This window comes from Molothrus aeneus, chromosome 9, assembly GCF_037042795.1.
Source record: "Molothrus aeneus isolate 106 chromosome 9, BPBGC_Maene_1.0, whole genome shotgun sequence".
Classification (NCBI taxonomy): domain Eukaryota; kingdom Metazoa; phylum Chordata; class Aves; order Passeriformes; family Icteridae; genus Molothrus; species Molothrus aeneus.
The window spans coordinates 9,024,125-9,035,525 of record NC_089654.1 but is presented as its reverse complement, the minus strand read 5'-3'; the positions used below and the strand labels follow the sequence as shown (position 1 = coordinate 9,035,525).

The 11,401-nt window shown below is 54.0% G+C and overlaps 1 protein-coding gene across 1 annotated transcript; it reads right to left on the bottom strand.

Moving 5' to 3' along the window:
- Positions 1 to 1,934: 1,934 nt before the first annotated feature.
- On the bottom strand, positions 1,935 to 10,630 carry LOC136559938 (fatty-acid amide hydrolase 1-like). Its single transcript, XM_066555481.1, has 15 exons — positions 10,415 to 10,630; positions 8,975 to 9,088; positions 8,147 to 8,290; positions 7,687 to 7,820; positions 6,458 to 6,664; positions 6,011 to 6,051; positions 5,368 to 5,492; positions 4,981 to 5,106; positions 4,666 to 4,763; positions 4,195 to 4,294; positions 3,876 to 3,916; positions 3,452 to 3,491; positions 2,813 to 2,921; positions 2,372 to 2,517; positions 1,935 to 2,280 (listed from the first exon to the last, which is right to left on the bottom strand). The coding sequence occupies exons 1-15, from the start codon at positions 10,577 to 10,579 to the stop codon at positions 2,152 to 2,154; spliced, it is 1,719 nt and encodes a 572-aa protein (XP_066411578.1). The 5' UTR covers positions 10,580 to 10,630; the 3' UTR covers positions 1,935 to 2,151.
- Between the last annotated feature and the right edge of the window lie 771 nt (positions 10,631 to 11,401).

Sequence of the window (11,401 nt, the reverse complement as noted above, 5' to 3'; positions counted from 1 at the left end):
AGGAGAGGCTGAAAAAAATTAATTAACTTCTTTCAGCTCTCAAGCACCTGCAAGCCCACAGGGAAGGGACAGGGCATGCCTCTGAGAGCTCATTGCCAAGATGGAAGGCAACCTCCCTAATTCTGGAGAGATGCTGGCTCTGCTCCAGTCAGCAGGGTAGCACAGCTTGTAAGGGGAGAGCATCCAGAGTAACCACTGCTCTCTGGAGGAGGGGTCTCATTTGGAACTGAAGCCAGTGGTTGTGCTGCTATATCATGTTACCTGCTTGCCTGTTACAGACATGTCCTGTGGGATTATTCCTGTGGCAGCAGGGAGGAAGTTGAGGAAGACATGAGACCCTGCAGAGAAACTGCTGACAGGAAAACTGAGGAGGATCCTCCCCATTTGGACAGGGCAGGCAGCAAAATGAGCCAAACAGCTCAGTGGGGATGTCACCAACCTCTCCCCACTGACTGGTCCTCACTGGCCCACCCCAGCCTTCAGTGCTTCAGTGCTGCCACTCACACCAACCTCTTGCTGCCCAGGCTGGGCTGGGAGCAGCCTCCAAGCTGGCCTGTGTGGCAGCCTCAAGTCCCCAAAGCCCCCCAGCAGCTCCATCCCTGCCTGGTGCACTGTCCCATGGGCATGGCTTGCTGGAGGTCTTTGCTCAGGGCTTCCAGTGAGGAATAATTACAGCTTCAGGTTCACTGGTGCTCCATGGTTTGGACTCCTGCCCCCTGCCCACCTCCATGCCACAGAGAGAGGGGTTAAGCTAACAATGACGTGGTGCTTGGCTCCAGGAGCAGGGGTGCAGGTGGCACTGCCTTTCCTGGGACAAGTCCTCCAGGCTTGAATTTTAAAACAAACTCATAACCTCACCCAGCATTTTCCGTGGGGGAAGAAAGCACCTGTAACCCCACCCAGGCTCTTCTGGGCTTGGCTTTACATAGCATTCAGTCATGGGATGCCTGGAGCTCCCTCCCTCCTAAGCCTGCTGATAAAGAATGGGGGTCCTTGGGGGCTGCTTTCTCCTTGGCTGTGATAAACACTATCCCAAGCCCTTGAAAACACTCCATGCTTTTGCATGGTTTAAACTACGACAATCATTAAAAACCCAAACATTAATCCTGCCAGAGCAATTTGCTTTTGGCATTCCCACATTGGGAAAACGCTTTTGCACTGTGGTATTCCTTTTGGAACACACTTGGAAATCTGCTGGGAACAGCCAGTGCTGCCAACCCCAGCGACAGGGGCTGCCAGTGGCTGGAAAATCCTGCTGGAAAACCTGGGATGGGCCAAAGGGGAGGAGAAGATGTGCAGGGCAGGCTGTCTGCTCTCCATCTGACCTTGGCATGCTGCTCAATACAGGCTTCAAACTGAAAGGGGGTGGATTTAGGTAAGATATAAGAAATTCTTTCCTTGGGGGTTGTGAGGCCCTGGCACAGGTTGCCCAGAGAAGCTGTGGATGCCTCATTCCTGGCAGTGTTCAGGACCTGGCTGGGTGAGGGTCTGAGCAAACTGCTCCTAGTGGAAGGTGTCCCTGCCCGTGGAAAGGGACTGGAAGGAGATATCTCTAAGGATCCTTCCAACACAAACTGTTCTGCAATTCCATGATTCCTCCTTCATGCTGTGCAGGGTGCTAGCAGCCCTGTGGGAAGTGGGCCAGCTCCATCCCTGCTTGCCAGAGTCTGCATGGAGGCTCAGCTTTCCCTTCTCTCTGCTGGTCTGTGCTAGGGAAAATGCCAGATTTCATCCCCAGGGAGCTGAGAACAGAGGGGAAAATCCCTGCTCCTACAGTGCTCCAAGGAGTAGTCTGAGCATCTCAGACAGAACCAGTGCCTGTGCCCCAGTTTCCCCATTTGTAAGAGACAGCTCACGTTCTTGTATTTCCCTGGGGTCATTAAAACCCACCCCAACCCCAAACACAAACACGGACTTGAAATAACAGACATAACTCAGATAATAAAAAGTACTATGTTAGGACAATTATTGGAAGAGCTCCACCACATCAGAGCTCGCCTTGCTTTCCCCTTGCTCCCAAATCCAGCAGCCAGCCCAGCCACCACTGCATCCGTCCTCCCCGAGGGGCACGAGAGTCCTCTGGGTCACACCAAAGGATGGCCCACGCTGCTGTTAGCTGGCATCCTGCTCTGGCTTCTGAGCACCTGGGGCTCAGAAGAAGCTGTTCTTCTTCAGGCTGAGGGTCTCCACCTCCTTCATGAAGCGCAGGCACAGCTCCTCCTGCCAGGGCAGGGCCACGCACTGCACGGCCACGGGCATCCCCACGCTGCCACGGAAAGCCTGGGGCACAGAGACAGGGAGAGGCTTGGGCATGGCCAGAGGAAGGACAGATGGGGGAGCTGGTGCCCCTGCAGAGCCTGGCACTGCTCACCTTCGCCAGGGTCCGGTCCCACCAGTCCTGGTAGTATCCCTTGTAGCCCTTGAGCTGCTCCTCATCCTCGTCCGTCACCAGCGTGACAGGGACAACGCCAGCGGGGAAGTCCAAGGCGTTGTAGAGCATGGTGTAGCTGACTGCCACTGGGGGAGAATGGGAGTTTCCAGTGCCAGCCAGCACAGGGAGAGCCTTCACCCCTCTGTGTATGCAGGATTGCAGCTAATGGGGTGCTGGGAGCTCAGGGGCTGAGGGATGGAGATCGGCCCTTTGGCTCCCACTGCACCGGGGGCTGCTCCAGGTGCCCCCCCTGGGCTGGGCTGCAGCTGTCCCAAGAGCTGAGCTCTTCCTGCTGCTGGCCAGCACCCTGGGCATGTGAGGGAAGCAGGAAGGCTGCTCATGGGCACTGGCACAGCGCCACAGCAAAGGGCAGTGCCCTACCTGAGAGCTTGGCAGGGTAGCCGATGCCGAGAGCCGGGCCCAGCATGGGGCACAGCATCACATCCAGATTCAGCTGCTTCCACTGGGCAATGAACTGGTGGCAAAAGTCCTGAGGAGGAAATGTGCTGGTGGTCAGTGGGGTGGATGTACTGTCCCACAGCTGCTGGCTGAGGCTCTCCTTGGGCATCCAGCTGGGCTCTTGGCTCTTCTCTGGTAGCAGCCAACAGGCTACATCAGGCCTGATCCTGCTAAAATCCAGCAATGCTTTGCTGCCTGGACAACATTCCTCCCAGCTCACAAAGCACCCTCTTCCTGGTAAACTGGAGGCGGGCAAAGAATGAGTGCACAGGCACGTGGTGACTTTCGGAAGACCAGAAGGGAAATAAAGGCATGTCTGATGATGTACATTTTTATATGCAGGTGTCAAAAATTCAGGTGTGATTTGGCATCATAAACTTGCCTATGTGTTTAAATGTGCTGAGAACTTGCACACCCAAGTGAGGTCTGTTGAGGAGTGATGTGTTCCTGTCTTACATCACCAGAGACCTGATCATCTCCTAACCTTGTGAGTGCTGAATCTGCCTCTCCCCAAAGAGAACGCAAACAAAAACTATTTAACCCCAAACCATAATACTTTACCTCGATTTCATGATGAAGGCTCCAGACTTCATCCACTGTGCTGTAAAAGGAAACAAACCCAATGAAAGGCAGAAAGGCATCCTTCCCTGTGCACCCCTTCTTTCTGCCTTATGGCATCCCTACCTCTCAGCATGATGGATGCATGAACCACTGCTGAAGCCAACACCATATTTCATTCCCACAGGCTTCATCCTCTTCCTAAGCAAAAGGCTATGACCCTGCTCCCATTCCCACCCTCAATTTCCAAAGTCTTCCAAACCCAGCAGGGTTATGGTGCTGACACAAATTGCTCTGTTTGCTCCCACCCTTGCATTTTCCGCCTTGCATTCTCTCAGGCACATGCAGCTGCAGCAATATCAATAACGTAGCAAGCGCTGCTGCAAAACAAATCTTCACACATTTGCTCAGGCTCAGATTTACTCACTTTTCTTTCATACTTCTTATGATACTTGAAAATCGAGGCACCTGAGCAGGAGAAAGTGAAAAAAAAAAAATTAATCCCAGCTCTATCCTGAGACAGCTCAGTCACAAATAGAAGCTGTTTCCTCAGTGTTCAGGCTGGATTTTCCCCAAAGTGGGAAGAAAAGGAACAGAAATAGCATCACTCCAGTTTGGAGATGTGTCTGACCACAGCCAGAAAACAATGCCCAGAGACTTCTCTATGAGAAAGCCTTACTGCAATGGGAGACAAGTTATTCACATACAGCTTAACTCTGTCTACACTAGAAAGAAATGGACCTTACGAAAGGTTTGGAAATCCAGGAGAGGAGAGTTTTCAGCCAGTGTGGTGTCTTTGCCAGCCAGAAGAACAGCCCTGAGCTGCCTTTCTCCATCTCTCCTTTGCTGAAAGGGAGAGGGAGGGTTTAGCTGAGCAGTGGTAGGAAGCAATCACAGCAGATCAGCTTTTCCCAGGCCAACCCTTCTGAACAGCATATCTAAGTGACAAAAAGAGGTTTGCTCCATTCTGCTAGGCAACACTTGATTCTCACAGCATTTACAGGCTAACAGCTCCCAGCCTCCTTCCAAGGCTGGTAACAATCCCAAAGAGAACTAAGGTACAGCTGAATCACTTAATGTTAAGCCTCCCCCAGTGCCTACCAGCCACTACCTACATCCACTAGATCTGCTACCTGTATCCCGAGCCCAGCCAGACCCCAGGGAGGATTTTTATAGCCAGGCACCAATCCCACCAAACCATTCCAGGCCACACTTACAATTTCCTGACGAAGGAGCTGCCTCCATCTGAGAACATTCCCCTGACGCAGTAGTTAAACATCACGTAGTCCACATTTGTGAGTTCAAAGGGCACCAGCTGGAGGGACAATGGAGGAGGGTATCAGTGGCACAGGCACTGCTTGGGAGAAGCCACAGAGGGCTTGAAGCAGGCCGAGGATTTCCTGACAAGCCCACAGGAAAACCTCCATTCTTCCCTGAGAACAATGTTTTCCCTTTGAGCAACAACTGCTGAGTCAAGAGACACGGGATGGGCTTGTCCCCTGTCCAAGCAGGAGACATCCATTATCCCCTACCGTGTGGCCAGCCTCCTCCAGGAGCTGCTTGGTCTCGCGGACGGCGCGTCTCATGGCCGGGCTGGGCATGGTGAAGAAATCTGTCTCATAGTAGCCTATGCGGAGGGGTTTTGTGCTGGAATACACCTGCAGGGAGAGGGAGATGCTGGCTGGAAGGGTGCCAGGGCAGCCAGCAGCACAGCCATGCCATGGGGTGAGTCTGGAAAGCAGCACTTGGCTCTGCCCAGGCGCCCACCCGTGGGCCAGGTGTTTTCAGCCTGCAGCTCTCCCCAGAGATCTCTGGCCCCTTGGAGGCTCTGCACCTCTTCATTGAAGGGGAGGGGTGGCACTGTGCTGTCCATGGCTGAACATGGCAGCTCCCCCCAGAGATCTCTGTAGGCTCTGTACCTCTTCATTGAAGGGAAGGGGTGGCACTGTGCTGTCCAGGCTGAACATGTCCTCGCTCAGGAGCGCCCGCAGGCACAGCGCCAGGCTCTCCACGTCTTTTGCTAGTGGTCCCACTGCTGCAGCCACTGGAAGAGACCACAAGAGAGCATTCATGGCTGAGGGTCCTTCAAGGGCATGTTCTGCACAACCAGGACCTCTTGGCATTGTTTTGTCTTAATGCAGTGTTGACAACAGTTCCTCTTTAAGAATTGGGCAGGGGACGCCCACAAGTGTCTTCCCACCCACAGGTCCATCATTATGGACTGAGCTGCTATCCATTAATGTGCACCCTGACATCTCCATTTCATGACTTTAAAAAAATAAACAAAAAGATTTGTCAATCATGACATGAGGACAACATCACACACTCCCTTTGGCTGCTAATGCCACCCTCACAATGCAGTGACAGACAAGGCCACACCCTGTGGGTAACAGCTCTATTGTGGTTTATGCTAACAAACAGCTCCTCTCAGCTCATGTAAAAAAAAAAATCCCTGAAAGGGAACATGCTTCTCCCTAAAGGTAATGGAGAAAGTGCCCCATAACCAGCTGAGGGTCCTTCTCACCCCTGCCCTGCTGCTGGGGGACAGACATCAGCTCCTACCTGCCTTCTGCCCAACGACTCCAGCCATTACTCCTCTTTTGCTGTAGAGAAAAGAGACACATGAAATACAGCAGCTGAGTGGTTTGCTTTGAAGGGAAAGGCTTTAAGCAGAAGCAAGTATTAATTAAAATTGCAGATATGAAGGTTGGATGAAGGAAGGGCCAAGAAAAAGCTCAAGAGACAAAGTCTAGGCCTAAGTGATTGAGGCCATGTCAGCCAGGAAGAACCATCCCCTCAGCATGCAGATGAAGGGGCTTCCCCACCTCCATTCTGGGGGAACCAATGCTTCCCTCCATATAGGCCTCAGATACTGCCCAGGCAGGAGGGATAAACGAGCTCTTCCCAGATCTTCCCAAGTTTCCCTTGCCCACAGGAGCAGGAGCATCCCAGCACAGTGGCTGGTAGAGTGGGTGTCACCCAGAGACGTCGCTGCATTTCTCACAGTACCTGAGTCTCTTCCCTGTGGTTTTGATTGCACAGATCCCACAGAAGGCAGCAGGAAAACGCAGGCTCCCTCCTACATCTGTCCCGATGCCCAAGATGGACCCACCACCTCCTACAAGTGCTCCTTCCCCACCAGAGGAGCCTCCGGGGGTTCTGGTGAACATCAGAGGGTTGCGGGTCTGACCAAAGATTAAATTCTTGCAGTCATAGCTGAAAAGAGAGAGAGAGAGAGACATATTGCAAATGAAAAATTCAGGTATCTGCTGCTGTGGAGCCCAGTCACCACTAAAAGACCTTGAGAAGGCAATCAGGTAATTCACCAGTTGTTACACTGACATGGTTTACTGTGGTTGTGAAGACCATGAGCCTTTTCCTGGTGGTCCCAGGACCTGAATTCACTGACAGCTTATTTCACTGACATTAAACCTATTCCAGAGAGAACCTCTGGCAGCACAAATACAGCAACCCTCCTGGAAAGTCTTCCTGTTCAGGTAGCCAAGTGCCACAGGTCACCCAAAGCTGAGCCCCTGCTTGAGCACAGGCCAAATGCCAACTGCAGAGATGTTTGACACTAGACTTCCCCAGAAAGTGGCGCAAAGTCTGATAATCCCTGGGGCAACCTCTTTTTGTGGCTTTTTTGAACTGTGGCCAGGCATTAACACATAACCTTAAGGAAGGCATTTCATAGGGCTTGGGCAACGGTCACCCACAGAGGAGCTTTGCCAGAGTCACTTGGCAGGACAGAGGGACACTGGAAGGGTGGCTGTCCACCAGAGCACACCTGAGCACACCACATATCAATGACACCAAGGGTGGTCTTGTCAGATAGAGCAGGAAGTTTGGGGGCAGAATAATTTAAGGCCATTAGCTTAACTAGCTTCCCCTTCCCCTGAATATGTGTTTGCATTTTAGAGTTAATAGGGACATCTCTGAGAGGTTAATTTAAAAAAAGATAAAAACAGTTTCTCTCCTCTCCTCCTCCTCTTCTGCTTCTTGATTCCATGTGGAACTAGAGATAATTTTTTTTTTCTCTAGTGGAACTAGAGATAATTTTTATCCTCAGCGTAAATGTGTTTACTTTTTAAAGTGAAATTTATAGACACAAAGAATGGAGACCAGGTGTTGTTATATAAAAAGAAGTGGGAAATGAGAATGAGACCAGATAGAAACCCTCCCTTGAGAGGAGGAAGAGAGCACTGCTGCTATGCTGAGCGAATGGAGCACCCACCTACCTGATGAGGGACTGGGGAACATTGGTTTTGACAAATGGAATTGCCCCCTGTCTCTTGAGCACCTGCACCACCACGCTGTCCTCTGCTGCGGGTTTATTGAGGTTTTTTATGAACCCCAGTGTGGAGTCATGACCCTGGGAACAGAGGACAATGAGGTTTCCAGTTGGAGGACTGCAATTCTCTCTGCCCCCACACTTTTATCTACACATTTAAGTGTGTTCTGCACCTCCAGCAATTCACCCATCACACACACATTTAAAGGTGCACTGATGGCAAACCTGACCACACTCCTCTGTTGGCTCACATGGGAGACAGGCAGCACAGCCCCTCCCCTGTCCAGGCAGCCCATTCCACACCAGCTATGACAAAGTCAAGCCAGGTGCTGAGGTCAAAGCTCCCCCCTCCCCAAAGTTCAACCCACAGGGATTTCGGGATACATGTGGAATTGTGCTGGGGGTACCTGGAAGTCGATGGAATCTTTGATGCTGACGGGCACCCCGTAGAGCAGACCCCGCTTCTCCATCAGCTTGGCTCTGCGGAGCTGGGTCTCGCTCTCCTGCAGAAACTCCGTGATGCAGTTGGTTTCTATGGCAATTTGGAGGGCCTTGGCGAGAGCAGGACAAGCCCACAGGTTAGTCACAGCCCACGGTGCTGCACAATGAGCTCTGTTCTGCAAAGGACACCTGCTTTTTCCTCTTCCCCATCTGCACAGCTGGTATCAGGGCAGCCCTTGCTGCTGCTTTGCAAGCCAAACTCCAAGATGGACACAGTGGGGCCATAGTACCAGTCTGGGTGTGCTAAAGGGAGGTACTCGGCTCAGATGAATACCACAGACTGTTCTCTTGTTGAGCTTCTGGGATGGCATAAATGATAGTCCCTAAGAGGGAATCCAGGAAGTGATCAGAACATTAGGGCAAAAGTAGAGAATGAGCATGAAAACTGACTTTTTGAGGTTTAACAATCCATTTGGAGATGGAGGGAAGACAACAGCAGCACTCTGCCACTTCCCTACAGGTGTACCTGCCCTAGGGAAGCTGTGGGCTCTCCCAGGAAGGCATGGGCTCTGCAGATGCTGCTCGTTGCTCCTTTTTCCTCCAAACCAAGCTGGGAGCTATGGCAGCCAGACACCCAGCTCTCTAACCACTCACAGAAAGCCACAGAAGGGCTCACCACTGGCCAGTGAGCAGTGCCAGCTCAGCAGCACTTGAGCCAGGTTTAAACCTTGTGTTGTGCTCCTCCCAAAAGAAGCCAGCCCCACCGTGGATGAGGTGCTGCCCGTGCTCCTCACCTTGCCCACGTAGGCATAGAAGACGTGGTCCAGGGGCAGGGAGCCATCTTGGAGCTTCCTGGATAGCTCTGGCAGGGGCAGAGAGAGGATGGAGGCCACCTTCACAGAAGGATTCTACGGGAAATGTGGAACAGGCAATGTCACACTTCTACTGCAGCTGATGGGCTCCTCCTTTCTCCTTGGTCTCCTCTGTAACTCACCCAAAAAATATCTGCCATTTAGTCACTGAAGGTGGTCTCTGCCTCAAGACCACATCCTGCCCTACCTGACACCTGTGAGCACCGTGTGAAACCCTCAGGGCCAATATTAGCCCTAGTTTTCTCAGCCTTTCTTCCTGTTCAGACCAGTCACAGCAACACCAACAACCTAGTAATTAAAATAAAGCCATTCACACAGCCTTGTTCAGACAGGTCACGGCCAGGCCTGGGGGAACAGCTTACTGCAATGCTGAATTACAGTGGGAGCTGGTGTCATGCTTATACAAATGGTTCCATCAAGGAATGAAACCAGAACCTGAGCCAATTCTTCTCCTAGCACTATAAGATATTTGCACATAGAATTGCAAAATCTAGGAGGCCCCTGGGCTGGTAATTTTTGGGTCAGCAGAGTTTTTTTCACCATCATGGAAAACGTATCAAACCTCACGCGTCCGAGCTGGACTCTGAACCTGAGCGACTTTGCCCCAGCCCGAGGCCGGGACCGCGGGGCTGCATTGCATCCCTGCCCTACCCGCAGCTGCACTTTGGCCTCTGCTGATGACACATCGCCTGTCGCCTCCTCCTGCTGCCTCCCCAGCCAGCCTGAGCCTCCCGCCACGGCCACGGGGAGCTTCCCGACAGGGATTTCCCCTCCTCACTGCCCGTGACTGCTATCGGGATAACGGGTTATCTCCCGCTCCCCATCGCCGCGATGCTGAGGGCTGCACACACACACATCGACTTAGAAAGCGAAAATAATAACAACAACACTAAATCCCCGTGGGTCCATACAAGGAGCCGGCAGAGCACCTGCCAGGCGGGCGAGAGCCGCCCCTCGCAGGGAGGGCAGCACGGGGCAGGCGATAGGGAGGGGTCCCAGGTGAGGAACCCACGGGGCAGGCGATGGGGAGGGGTCCCAGGTGCGGAACCCACGGGGCAGGCGATAGGGAGGGGTCCCAGGTGAGGAACCCACGGGGCAGGCGATGGGGAAGGGGCTCAGGTGCGGAACCCACGGGGCAGGCGATGGGGAGGGGTCCCAGGTGCGGAACCCACGGGGCAGGCGATGGGGAAGGGGTCCCAGGTGAGGAACCCACGGGGCAGGCGATGGGGAAGGGGTCCCAGGTGAGGAACCCACGGGGCAGGCGATGGGGAGGGGGCCCAGGTGCGGAACCCACGGGGCAGGCCGTGGGGAGGGGGCCCAGGTGCGGAGCCCCCGGGGGATGGAGCGGGGCCTGGCGCTCACCTGCTCCCGAAAGCGCCGCGCCGCCGCCTCCATCCGCACCAGGCTGAGCTCCTGCCGCTCCTGCGCCTCCGCCACCTTCCTCCAGAGCGCCCGGCGCCGCCGCCATCGCAGCAGCAGCAGCAGCAGCGCCGAGCCGCCCAGCAGGGCGGGCAGCGGCACCCGCATGGCTCGGTACCGGTACCGGCAGCACCGGCGGCGGCACCGGCGGCAGCGGCACCCGAGCGGCCGCAGCCCGCTCCGCCCCGCCCGGCCGGCCAAGGGCACCCGCCCGCGGGGAGAGCGAGCCAAAACCCGGGCGGGATTGGGAGCTGGACAGGGATTTAACCGGCTGGCCGCCGGGCGGGCAGCGAGGGGGAGGTTCGGCTGCAGGAAAAGCTGCGGGATGACAGCTCGCTCCTCCCTGCGCTGGGTGGTCCCTGCCTGATAAGGTTTATGGGTTTTATTTCCGTTCGCCCAGGGAGGCTTTGATCTGCCCGTAATTTTTCAGCCCCTCTGGGAACAGTCCTGGCTTGGAGGAGCGAGGCAGCACCCAAAGGTACCCGAGTCTCCTGCATTTCCTGGAGCCAAGCGGCTGCGTGGGAAAAAGGAGCGATAAATCTCGCTCCGCGGAGTTCACTTGTCGCTGGCAGAGCACGGGTGTGCCTGTGCTCTGCAAAGCGCCGCGGCTTCCAACAGCGCTGTCTGGCATCCCTGCTCTCTGCGGCCTTGCACTCCGTGCTGAGTGAAACTCCAGAAGAATTTCTTCATCACCAGCCCCACAAGGGGTCTGTCCTTAAAAAAAACCCTCCACGACTTACAAAAGTCTGTTGGAAAATATTTCAAGCAGTTTAGATACTGCCTGTAGGATTGTGGAAAACCTGTTGGGAAGAATCTGGGATGTTTTCTCACTTCCCAGCAGGATGAGGTGTTCCCAAGCGACCCTGGGCAGATGCTGAGCTAGAAAATGTGATGGAGCTAGATGCACACAGACTTGATTTTCCTGGCATT